Below are 13,751 nucleotides of genomic sequence, written 5' to 3' on the forward strand. Positions count from 1 at the left end.
CCGCTCTCCGAATCTCGAGACCCAGACTCCCACCAGGATTGCTTTCTAAAAAATCGAAGAGGCACCGCTATCTGAATCTCGAAAGCCAGACTCGCACCAGGATTATTTTCTCAAAAATCGAAGAGGCACCGTTATCCGAATCTCGAAAGCCAAACTTACAACATGATTTCTTTCTCAAAAATTGAAGAGGCACTGCTCTCTAAATCTCGAGAGCCAGATCCCTAATAGGATTGCTTGTTCAAAAATCGAAGAGGCAACGCTCTCCGAATCTCAAAAGCCAGATCCCTAACAAGATTGCTTGTTCGAAAACCGAAGAGACACCGCTCTCCGAACTTCGAGAGCCAGATTTCCTTGGATAAAATTTGTCTTCAATCTTCACACGCAACATTAGCTTTTCAGATACCACATACCATTTTTTCAAAGTACTCTGACAAAGTTAAAACATGTGAATCTTGTAGCTCCCATTACATTGCTATGACCGATAAGGGTAAAGGAATAACGTTACTACTCGCTGTTGGGACAATTCTTATATATGTCAACCTTCATCATCCACAGCCAGGCAGACCTGCAAATAAATAAAAAATGCTCAACTTTTCTTCACATCCGAGAGGGCACTCTCAGTAAAGTCTCTTGAAATACTCAGCTTTTTTTCCCCTCGATAATACCTCTGCAAACAAGCCATACCAAAGCAAGAGTATCTCATATCATCAGGGTTAAAAGCAAGAGTATCCCATATCATGCTTTTTCCATATCTTTTCTTTTGCCCATGATCTTACCTGCAAGACAAGGAGAAAGAAATCAATCAGTCGAAACTTGAAATCAAACTTCCGATCTGGAACTGATTGCCCAGAACCTTTGCCCGGTTGCTCACCTAGCATTGCTCTTGAGTACTCATCTTCAATTGTTGTCAAGGTTGCGAATTCTTTCGACAAATACCTCAGAACAGTTGATACAATATTGGCTCTTTACACTGAAGCTACCAAGTATGGATGAGTCGCTGAAAATAGTACTCTGAAGGATCATTCAAAGGCAAAGGTTGCGCACAACTTCTGCAATGCAAAAGATTGAAGCAGAAGGTTCAACAATGAGCTGGAACAGTTCATTATAGCACAACGCCCTCCCTGTAGAACCGCATAATCTAGACGGATGAGTCTAAGTCAAATCCAAGCTCCACATCATTGCCCTATCCAAATAGCTCGATAAGCTTCAACAACCTTTCGCTGACACCGTCACCAAATAACACAGCCTCGCCATGCCACATCCACTACTTTGTCAACAGCAAAAGTATCTCATATCATCAGGGTCGAACGTACTCTAGATTTGATAGACTTGTTTTGACCCTCAAATTCTTGAGTTGGCCTTATACTTTAGAGGAAACTAAAAAACCCTCCAACCCAGTTCAAGAATAAGACTGTGGAAAGTTACTTATTCAAAAGCAAAAGTATCTCATATCATATATTCTCATTTTTCTTCTCTTTATCTTTCTTGCTGCCTGCGAGATAGGGAGAATGAGAACAATCAGCCGGAACTCGAAATCAAACTTCTGTTTTGGGACTAATTGCTTGGGACTTTGATTGCTTACCTTGTCTGTCACCTCCTTCTGCAGATCACTTTGCTCAGAGACTTGGGGGACTCCTACTATAAGGTTTGTATCGCATTTGACCAAGCCCGAAACTACAAGTAGCTTCAAGTGAAATTGATACATTACCTTGTGCATCTCCATTTGTTAAAGATACCACCCCTTAATGGAGGAAAAATACTTCCAGAGAAGATGCCACATCTACCTATGAGACAGATAAGGCAAGTGAAAACAATACCACACTTCGGTACTTAGAAGTTTTGTGATTATTCAGTGGTTTGGATCTTGCAAGTCCTCAACCGAGGAGCTTCCTTCACTCGGGAACTTAGGGGAGCACTGTTTGTACCATACTTGACCAATCCCAAAACTATCGAGCACCAATCAACGTTATACCGTCAAGGACCCAGAAGAGTTTCCCTCCAACCAGGAGGCTAATCACAGCGCGACACGTGTCGACATCAGAAGCCAATCATAGCACGACACGTGTCAACATCAGAAGCCAATCACAACATGACACGTGTCAATGTCAGAACAAAACTAGAAACTCTCTTCTATAAAAGGAGATCATTCTCTCACAATATGGCCTAATGTCATGACGCAATCCTCTTCCTCAAATTATTTCACTATTGAGGAATACATAATACTTTTTGGGAGTGTAAATTAGGGGTGCAACTCGGGCTAGTTGGGCAGGTTGGAAGGTCAACCCAATCATAACCCAACTTTTACAATTAAGGCCCGGGTTCGGGTTGGGTTGCATTCGGGTTCATTTGGGTTCAGATTTAATTGGGTTAAGGTTTACTTGGGTTGCCCAACTTTTTCAAGTTTAATCTTGTAACAACTTAGTTTTCAAGAATTCCTAAAAAAATAAGCCAAGTAAAACGGAATTTTTTTATTTCGATATAATAATCCATGCAAGTGCTTCCTATCAACCAAACAACTTAATTTATAGGATCAAAATTTGATATGTCTTTGTAATAAACCGGATTATCCAACAATCATTTTTAGGGTTAAGAAACAAAACCAGCTCTTTGTATGCATGCCGCAAGTCCGTCCAACGATTAAAAGATGAGGCTTGAATCCCAGTAAAATTAATAAGAACTTAGCTGGCTTGAAAGTCAAGGAATCGACGCAGTTTTGGAGAATGCTTAAAAAACAAGGCAAACATTCAAGTTCTTAATCAACTGTCAAACATTACATGTTAATTAAGCACTACATAAAGATTCAAGTATATCTGATGATGGCTTCATCATCTTTGATTGAAGAGCAGGAGCTTGCACTTGTGCTTCTCTTGTAGGTGAAGGTATGTCTTAGGGGTCTCATTTCGGTTTAACCCATGTCCCATAATCGTTTCTTACTAACCCTTTATGTGGCAATTGGTACCAACATTGTGGAATTCTAAGATCATCTACCAACATGTCACATCCCTTGTTCACCAAGGCAATATCCCTCCTAGCATTTGACCTAAAAGTAGTTTCTATACTAAAAAAACCCATCCACAAGATAAAGGTAGGTCTAGAGGCTATGAAACCCTTGCAGATTGAACCCGCCACGCTTGAGATAAGGCGAAGAACCAACTTCGAACTTCAATTCAGCTCCAATATGTGTGTAAACCCAATCCAATGTGCCCGTAATGTCATCAAACATCTGAAGACTTTCATTCAAAACAAGGCCTGGCATTTTTGGAACCATGTCTTGTTTAACCACAACTCTTAATGTCTTAACTCCCATTTGATGTAGCTCTTCCTTGAAGGCATTGTTTCCCACCCTAGGGGCACCAAAGGAAATTACGTTTATCAGAAGGCCAGAGAGTTTTTCGGCAGCTTCATAGCCACTTCTTTCATGACTTGCTCTGATGCACTAAACCTATTGTACCTTGTGGTTTCACTCTTGGCAGTGTAAATCCTATGTAACCTATGTTCCACTTTGGCATCTCCACTCCCAATTGGCTCCAATTTCCTTTGCATATCCTCATACCACTCCGATGGCATCACGGTCCCCCGCCACGCCACCACAATGTCCTTCTTCCCAATCCTTCTAATCTCATCCCTCCCAATCCTTCTAATCTCCTCCTCATTGCTCACTGCAACATACCTCATCCAGTTGGAATGCTTGCTCCATGTGTCAGCCAAGTGTGACCTCTCCAACCACTGTGGCATGTCGATGTGTGACATTGCATAAATGTACTTGCTAACATTGTAGCCATTTTTGTCTAGACCCAACACATCAAAAAGCTTGTTTTTGTTGTACCTGCAACTCCTGCAGTAGTTGGAGAATGAATTAAAATCGAAAGCGTTATACGTTGCTTGTGTAAACTCACCATATTTGACAATCTCCCTTCTTAGCCAAGGGTGGATAGTGTTCAAAAGACCATCCCAATCATTGGACCCGTGGATTTCGCACCATTTTTCGGATATGATGTCTTTCGAAGAAGTTGTGAGAGTTGAATGCATCTCTTCTGTGTTAGAATTCCTCTGTCCTACATCAGCCAGAAGGCTTGAGAACAAGCCCTTTAAATAGAATTACCTCACTCTAACTAATACCGAGGCCTTTTGTATTAAAACCTCACACCTGACGAATTGAGCAGGTGGCCAAGTGGGGACAATATCAGTGTTGTTGGAGTGAGCCAAGGGACGGACCCATACATCCACGTGAATGGGTGGGTCCCCATTGGCCCCGCGCGAACGAGTGAGCCCCGACTTGGCTCCACGTAGGAGATGCCACGTGAATGAGTGGGTCCACATTAGCCCCGCGCGAACGGGTGAGCCCCGACTTGGCTCCACGTGGTTGTCGATATGTGGAACTCCATGTGTGACACATAAAATGGGGTCTCACATGCGAGGGAGTGTTAGAATTTTTGTCCCACATGGCCGGAAGGCTTGAGAACAAGCCTTTTAAATAGAATTACCCTACACTACCTAATACCGAGGTCTTTTGTATTAAAACCCCACACCTGACAAATTGAGCAGGTGGCCAAGTGGGGACAGTATCGGTATTGTTGGAGTGGGCCTATGGCCCGTCTACCTGAAATTTAAGATTTTGTGAACAAATTCCAATTATTAGGGTTAATGTTGGTTCTTTGAGGAGTATCTATGTGGAGGTGAAGAAGGTTGGCTAGGGATTCAGCTAGACGGTTGGCCAAGAACATCTTCTTGATGAACACTAGCTCGGATTAGGGAAAACCGGGTTGCACTGGGGGCGGCTTGAGTGGCCGAAAGATGTGTGTACACCATAGTTGATAGCGCCATGGTTATCTGGATTTGTTGATGCTGCTCAAATTTCCAAGCACACAGTCGGAAAGTAGTTGTTAAACTCTTGTAATAGATGTATTAGGATTGACTATTGAGTGCTCTACCGCTGAAGCTATGAGCTCCGACGAGTTGGGAATAGAGCTCAGAAGATGGAGGAATTGAGTTTGGAAATGAGAGAATGAGGAATTGTGGGATGACTTATACACAAGCAAATTGTGGAATTAAACAATGAATGTGTCACGCGTGGGACAAAGACTACAACATGGAAATATGCGTACGTTTGATTGACCATAGGTATTTTATTTAGAATTGTTCTTGTTTATGGAGACAAGTTCACTTGCGGGGAGTATAATCTAATCTGTCAAATCTCCAAGCCTCTTCTAGCTTAACCTTGCTCAAGAAGAAATTATCAAGACTGCCACTCCCACAATGATGCATTGGCTGTAGTCTGTACACACGTAAATTTCAGTGGCATTTGGTAATTGTTTGAAATAACGAGGGTAATATGTATGCAGATCATGTAAACTTCAAATTTAGGGACAACATTATTAAACAAATTAAAAATAAAATTAGGCATGGAGAAGAAGTAGGTAATGACTTTATTGGACTTTCAACACGTAGTGGTGGATTCAATTCTCAATTTTCACACTTCCTTCTTGCTAAAAACCTGCAAATTTTTGTTAAAAACATGTGAATTTAAAGTGGAGGTTTCATGTTAAAGAAGCCGTTAGAATTACGATTTAGTGATATATTTTTTTTTACTTTAAAATGAAGGTGTCATGTTAAATTTTTATTGTCTCATATATAGATGGCAAATTTGATATCTAGCTATGATTGGTTTGTTAGATGACTTAACCCAAATATCAAAAATAGAAATTGTTCTTGCACCAATATGAAGTCTTCCTCATTATTTCACTATTGAGGAATACATGATATTTTTTGGGATGTAAATACATAAAACACTAAATTGCACCCAATTGTTAGTTACTACTATTGCACCCGGCACTAAAAGTTAATTTGCGAGATTCTTTTTTCTTTCTATAGTATGCTTTCAAATAAAAAGTAATTTTCACTAACATTAGTGGTTTGCAGAATGGACAGTACTATCCACACACCTATTTTTATTATCATATCTCTCAAAATTTTCAACAGTCAGATCAAATAAATTGAAGAAAACTAAGAAACAAAAATGAATAAAAGTGTAAATAATAATAATAAAAAAAAATATGTGAATAGCACTACCTTATAAAAGTACAACCAAACAAACAAAACAAGAAAGTAAAAAGCCATTTGACCAAATAAAAAATGAAGAAAAAAAGTCATTCCAATTTGTGAACTTTCAATTTGCTCAAATCATCATCCCAACAAAGCAGGCGCAGAAAGGAAAGAGATCCTCTCTGGATCTCTTTCACCAAAACTCATAGATTAAGTGATTCGGATTCTTAAAATTTGATCCAATGGCCAAAAAGAGATGCCCCTTTTAAAAGTTATAATAATTTTAACCGTTGGATCAAATTTTAAGGACCCGGATCACTTGATTCGTGAACTTTGGTAGAAGAGATCCGAAAATGATATCTTCCGTGCAGAAATACTCAAATCATTTAGTTGACACGTTAGCAATATTTTGAGTAAAGCTTACCGGTTTGATCCAGGCAATACCCTAATTTCTTAATCCAACCAGCAATCTTTTTATAAGCAATAAGAACAAAGTAAACGGCAAATTTTGGTTTCCGAATAACTTAATCCAATTTAATCCAACTAGAAGAGTTCAATAGGCGATAACGCAAAGTAAATTGGAAATTTTGATTTTGGTATAATAGTCGATGCAAGTGCTTCCAATCAACCATATAAAGAGGGGGCTGGGAGAGCGAAAAGTGGAATCGCTTCCTATCAACCATAGAAAGAGGGGTTTGGAAGAGCGAAAGTTGCAATCGCACATACCCCAAATTTGAATGAGCCCCTCATAATTTTTGCCATTTAAAATTTATATGCAATAGTGCTATACATTAAAAATTTTGCCTTAATAGCACTTTAAAATCTCGTTATGCACTCTTTATAAGCGTAATTTTTTTTTCTTTCTAAGTTTAAAAATTTAGAGTGTACAATGAAATATTTGAAGTGCCAATAACAATACCATAAAAATGATTTTTTTTTAATTTTATTATATAATAATGCTATATATTCAAGTCAAATTTTAAAGTTAGAGTTTTTGAAGCTTTTTTATTCAGTTTTTTTAAATTAAACTACTTTTGATTATTTAGTGAATGTTATGTTTATAGTTTTTTTTTATTTATTTATTATTTAATGGTATTTGTAAATTTTCAATCAGTGAGTCATAAAATTTGTTTTGATTTAAGTTATTACATAAGGATCCCTTCGGATAAGGAGCATAATTTAAAAAACTATCTTAAGGAGGTGTCATTTATAAATTTCGAACAAGTCCCCGAAATATCAAAGATGGCCTTGCAATCATACAACTAAATTTATAGGATCCAAAGTTGATATTTATTTGTTATAAATCGGATTACATCCTTCAGCTCATCCCATCCACCAGTCATATTTAGGGTTAAGAAACAAAACCAGCTCTTTGTGCATGCCGCAAGCAAGTCCAATGATTAAAGGAATTAAGGAAGAGGCTTGAATCACAGTAAAATTAACAAGCACTTAGCTGGATCGAAAGTCAAGGAATAGGCAGTTTCTGCACAAGAAGTTCGCGTGGTCCGGAAGGAGGCTTGCTGCTAATGATCCATCCCTTCTTAATGGCTCAAGTTGCACGGGCTCATCGGTGGCGTCATGAGCACAATATATACGTGTTCTTGAATTGTTCATCGTGTCTGGCTCATATTCATTAACGGTTTCATAATCGTACTCATATTCCATAATCATGTTGTGAAGAATGATGCACGTCATCATGATGGATCGAAGCGACACTACATCAAACAATCTGGCAGCACCCCTGACGATCGCCCAGCGAGCTTGAAGGATACCGAAACAACGCTTCACATCCTTCCTGCACTCCTCTTGACATCTTGCAAAGTGTTTTTCCTTTGCACTTCGCGGACGTGGCACTGTTTTGACAAATGTTGACCACCTTGGGTAAATGCCGTCAGCTAGGTAGTATGGCCCGTCGTACATACGTTCATTGACCTCATACATGACTTTTGGTGTATTTCCTTGCAGGACATCGTTGAACACTGGGGATTGGGCAAGGACGTTGAGGTCATTTTGAGCTCCCGGAACCCCAAAAAAAGCGTGCCAAATCTATGTATCAAAAGATGCCACCGCCTCCAAAATGATACATTTTGCTCATTTTCTGTCTCCATAAGCGCCTTGCCATGCACTTGGACAGTTTTTCCACGTCCAATGCATACAATCAATGCTCCCAATCATCCCAGGCAAACCTCGTATCTCGGCCTTCTTCAGAAGCCTTTCCAAGTCTATGTGAGTAGGTTTCTGGAGGTACTCTGCGGTGTAGATAGATTCGATAGCTCCGCAAAACCTCATCAGGGACTCAAGAATAGTTAATTTCCTCATCCTCGCTATCTCATCCACTTGGTCTGCAGATGCTCCATACGCAAGCATCCGCAGCGCAGCAGTAATTTTTTGCTCGGGAAGGTGACCCATAGCACCACAAACATCCTTCTTTTACACAAAGTAAGAATCATGGTTGCAAACAGCAATCATGATTTTGTTGAACAAATGTCGTTCCATTCTAAAACGATGTCTGAAGTACGTATCAGGAAATGCACTATTATGGACAAAATAATCGTCCAACAACTCCTCAGCTCATTGTTGCATGCTTCTATCAAGGTTTCCGGAATGGGTGGGCCTGCATATCTGAGCCACAGCTTGGATGACTCGACGGGAATGTGAGTCTCTAGCCATTCTTACTTCGTCATCTCTCATTCTCCGCTCCTCATCCTCTTCCTTCTCATTTTGGGCTATATAGAGATTGAACATTCCTTCAGATTGGTAAAACAATTATTCCTCTTCTTGATCGATTTCCCACATCATGCTTGAAGAAGAAGACATTGTAAGTAAAAACTATGAATAATGATACAGATTTTGATTTGATGAAGAATGAAGCAGAAACTATGAATAATGATAGAGATATTGAGAAAATTGGTGTGATATTTAAAAGGATGGATGATGGATTATATGGAGGATTCTAAAATGATTAGGTTGTAGATAGTGTCACGTGGCATGCCGTCATTCGTTAAAAATCTGATCGAAATCTATCCTAAAAATTCTAAAAAGATAACGACACGTGGCACGATGGCATTGGATAAAAATCTTATCGAAATCCATCACCAATAATTATCTTTTCGGATAATGACATGTGTCGCAACGAGAACGATTTAAAATCTGATCGAAATCTATCATCAAAGATTATGAAAAGAGAACGACACGTGGCACGATGACATTGGATAAAAATTTTATCGAAATCTATGACCAATAATAGTCGTTTTAGGTAAATGACATGTGGCGCAACGAAAACGATTTAAAATATCTTATCTGAAATTACAAAAAAAATTATTTAGTATTATTTTGTAAAAAAAAAATTAATAAATATTTTATTGCCTATTGCCAAGGCTATTCAAGTGCAAGGGTAGAGATGCAAAAGGCAGTTACTGTTCATTATGACAGTTACTGTTTATAAGGTGGATTGAATAGTGGATTGCCTGAGATAAAAGCTCCAAGAGTGAAGTTGCTCTTACAGCAGCGTTACTACCAGTGATCTGGGCAACCCCATTTCTGTCCACTTTGTGTGAGCGAGCATGCAGTCAGTGAGGCAGCTGTCCACGCACACCATGCATATAACTGCATTAAAAAAATAAATATATTAGGGTTTTTTCGATTGTGACAAAAACAATTGGAAGTTATTCCAAATATTTAGTACCATTCTCTCACATGCATAACTGCTAGTTAACGCCGATTAGGATACTGACTATCCATTTGTGACGAACTGGCTCTTATAGATAACAATTAACAATGCCAAAAAGGAAAAGGTGACAAAGTCCACAACCAGAGAACAATACTAAAATGTTAGAATTTCAGAATTCAGATAGAAGTACTAGTGCAGAATGGCAACTATTTATTATTTTATGGGGCTAGAAGAACGTGAAAACTGTGTCTAATAAAATATTTGTTATCTAAGTCTCTTAACATTATTCGCATTTAGTTGATCCATAATTATGATTTTGTTAGACAAGTCATTATGCTCTTGGAGATAATTGCTAGGTTTCAAAAGTTTAGGTTGTCGCATTGTTAGACAAGTCATTATACCTAAGTAGTGTTTGTCTGATTGTCTGCGCCGTATTCCGCTGCTGCCTAATTTGTATCAACAACACTTTCTTTTTTTTATTATGGGTTTTGCCTTTGGGCTATCATAGGCCTTTATTTGTACTTGTTGCCCATCTTCGGATCTTTTATGAAGTTTTCATTTGACCAAAAAGAAGAAAATTGTCACAGTGTATGTCAATATATTAAACTAACAAAAACATTGTCTAACTAACAAAAACATTGGCATCAATGACTAATATTAGTTATAATATGATATTGCAACACTAAGCCGTCCTTTTATTAGCATTTTGTTTTCAATTTTTTTCCATTTGTTTGAAAAACTGAAAATTGAAAACCATTTTGGTAGTACTTCAAATTAAAATAAAAAATAAAAAATAAAAGTTGACAACCTAAAAGTGAAAGTACTTTTTTGACTTTCAAAACGTAGTTGTCAAAATATGGTTTCAATTTTCAATTTTCAATTTAAAAAAAATGAAAACTAAAAGCTGAAATAGTTTTCAAGCTTAGTTTAGAAAACTTTCTTCAAGTGTGCCATGTATGTGGTTGATCTGATCAATATGCAGAACTAGGTTCCCAATTGATGATGTGTCTAGCAATTTGGCTTAGGGAGTTTAAGCATGTCTCCAAGCCAATACATGACTATCTTTCAAGCTCAGTTGCAGTTGGTAATGCTCCTGCCGAGAAATCCTGTGCATTCAGGCGGAATCAGGCAAGCGTTTTCGGAGATAACCAATAGGCCTAAACAATCCAAAATTAAAATGACGAAGAACAGAGTAAAACACATAGAACATGGAGGATGCCTTAAAAACAAGGCAAACAAGTAGGCCAAACATTCAAGTTTTTAATCAACTGTGAAAATTTACATGTTAATTAAGAACTACATAAAGATTTGTGTGTATAATCTGATGACAATTGCACCATCTCTACTTGAAGAGCATGAGCTTGTGCTTGTGCTTCTCTTCCAGGTGAAGGGATGTCTTCGGGGTCTCGTTTCGGTTTAACCCATCTCCCATGAACGTTTCTTACTAACCCCTTGTGTGGCAATTGGTACCAACATTGTGGGATTCTGAGATCATCCACCAACATGTCACATCCCTTGTTCACCAAGGTAATATCCCTTCTAGCATTTGACCTAAAAGTAGTTTCTGTACTCAAAAACCCATCCACAAGATGAAGGTAGGTCTCGAGGCTATGAAAGCCAGGCAGATTGAACCCACCATGCTTGAGATAAGGCGAAGAACCAATTTCGAGCTTCAATTCAGCTCCAACATGTGCGTAAACCCAATCCAAAGTGCCCGTAATGTCATCAAACTTTTGAAGACTCTCATTCAAAACAAGCCCTGGCATTTTCGGAACCATGTCTTGTTTAACCACAACCCTCAATGTCTTGACTCCCATTTGGTGTAGCTCTTCCTTGAAGGCAATGTTTCCAACCCTAGGGGCGCCAAAGGAAATTACGCTTATCATAATGCCAGGGAGTTTTTCGGCAGCTTCATAGGCATTGAGCAAAGCCAATGCACCTCCCAAGCTATGCCCTGTGATTGTTAGGCTCACTTCTTCACCTTTTGCTTGGTACAACTCCACAAGCCTAGTCACTTCTTTCATGACTTGCTCTGATGCACTAGACTTGTTGTACCTTGTGGTGTCACTCTTGGCAGTGTAAATCCCATGGAAACCATGTTCCACTTTGGCATCTCCACTCCCAATTGGCTCCAATTTCCTTTGCATATCCTCATACCACTCTGATGGCACCACGGTCCCCCGCCACGCCACCACAATGTCCCTCCTCCCAATCCTCCTAGTCTCCTCATCATCGCTCACAGCAACATACCCCATCCAGTTAGAATGCTTGCTCCATGTGTCAGCCAAGTGTGACCTCTCCAGCCACTGTGGCATGTCGATGTGTGACATTGCATAAATGTACTTGCTAACATTGTAGCCATTTTTGTCTAGACCCAACACATCAAAGAGCTTGTTTTTGTTGTACCTGCAGCTCCCGCAGTACTCGGAGAAGGAATCGAAATCGAAAGCGTCATACGTTGCTTGTGCAAACTCACCATATTTGACAATCTCTCTTCTTAGCCAAGGGTGGAGAGGGTCCAAAAGACCCTCCCAATCATTTGACCCGTGGATTTCGCGCCATTTTTCGGACATGATGTCTTTCGGAGAAGTCGTGGGAGTTGAATGCATCTCTTCTATGAGCAGATTCCAATTATTAGGGTTAATGTTGGTTCTTTGAGGAATATCTATGTGGAGGTGAAGGAGGTTGGCAACGGATTTAGCTAGACGGTTGACTTTGTTTGATGTCTTGGTTTGATGGGGATGATCAAAATCAGCTTCTTGATGATGACTAGCTCGGATTTGGGAAAACCGGGTTGCGCTGGGAGTGGCTTGAGCGGCCGGAAGATGGGTGTACATCATAGTTGATAGCTCTATGGTTGCCTTATCTGTTGATGCTGCTCAAATTTCTAAACACACTGCCGGAAAATAGGACTCTAGTAGTAGATGTATTACGATTGAGTGTTCTACCACTTAAGCTATAAGCACCGACGAGTTGAAAATAGAGCTCAATTAGAAGATGGAGGAATTGAGTTTAGAAATGAGAGAATGAGGAAAAGACGGTGAACTATATACAAGCAACAATGAATGTGTCACGCGCGGGACATTGACTACAACATTGGAAAAAAATGTTCATTTGTTTGATTGACCATTGGTATTTTATTTAGACTTGTTCTTGTTGATTGAGACAAATCTCCAAACCTCTTCAAGTTTAACCTTGCTCAACGGGAAATTATCAAGATTGTCACTCCCAAAACGATGAAGTGGCATTTGGTAATTGCTTGAAATAAGGAGGGTAATATATATGCAGATCATGTAGACTTCAAATTTAGGGACAACATTATTAAACAAATTATAAACAAAATTAGGTACGGGGAAATATACGTAAGGACCATTTTGGACGTTCAACACGTATGGTGGAATCAGTTCTCAGTTTTCACACTTCCTTTGCACCCCTAAACACGCGAATTCTTGTTAAAAGCATTCTAAAGTGGAGGCCACTATAACTACAATTTAGTGATATATTTTTACATATTAAAGTGGAAGCGCCATGTTAAATTTTAGTTGTCTCATATATAGATGACAAGCTTGATATCTATAGCTAGCTGTGATTGGTCTATTAGATGACCTAACCCAAATTAGCTGTGATTGGTTTATTAAACAAAGTAAAATCAAAATTAGGTACGGGGAAATATACGTAAGGACCATTTTGGACGTTCAACACGTATGGTGAAATCAGTTCTCAGTTTCACACTTCCTTTGCACCCCTAAATACGCGAATTCTTGTTAAAAACATTCTAAAGTGGAGGTGCCATGTCAAATAAGACGATATAACTACAATTTAGTGATATGTTTTTATATATTAAAGTGGAGGCATCATGTTAAATTTTAGTTGTCTCATATATAGATGATAAGTTTGATATCTATAGCTAGCTATGATTGGTTTATTAGATGACCTAACCCAAATAACAAAAATAAAAAGAAAAATTTTATTCCGACCCATTTATTATTTTTTTTGCCGCCATCTTATCATTTTTTTATCTTAAAATTATGTATGTGCC

The 13,751-nt window shown here is 38.8% G+C and overlaps 1 protein-coding gene and 1 pseudogene across 1 annotated transcript; both read right to left on the minus strand.

Annotated features, from left to right (window-relative positions):
* Positions 1–2,781: 2,781 nt before the first annotated feature.
* LOC126623278 (phospholipase A1-Igamma1, chloroplastic-like) lies at positions 2,782–4,824 on the minus strand (annotated as a pseudogene).
* A 6,128-nt stretch (positions 4,825–10,952) lies between these two features.
* LOC126623277 (phospholipase A1-Igamma1, chloroplastic-like) lies at positions 10,953–12,859 on the minus strand. The gene has a single exon (XM_050292118.1). It carries the CDS (start codon positions 12,550–12,552, stop codon positions 11,002–11,004), a length of 1,551 nt encoding a protein of 516 aa, XP_050148075.1. The 5' UTR covers positions 12,553–12,859; the 3' UTR covers positions 10,953–11,001.
* Between the last annotated feature and the right edge of the window lie 892 nt (positions 12,860–13,751).

The sequence above is a fragment of the Malus sylvestris genome, chromosome 5 (assembly GCF_916048215.2).
Source record: "Malus sylvestris chromosome 5, drMalSylv7.2, whole genome shotgun sequence".
NCBI lineage: Eukaryota > Viridiplantae > Streptophyta > Magnoliopsida > Rosales > Rosaceae > Malus > Malus sylvestris.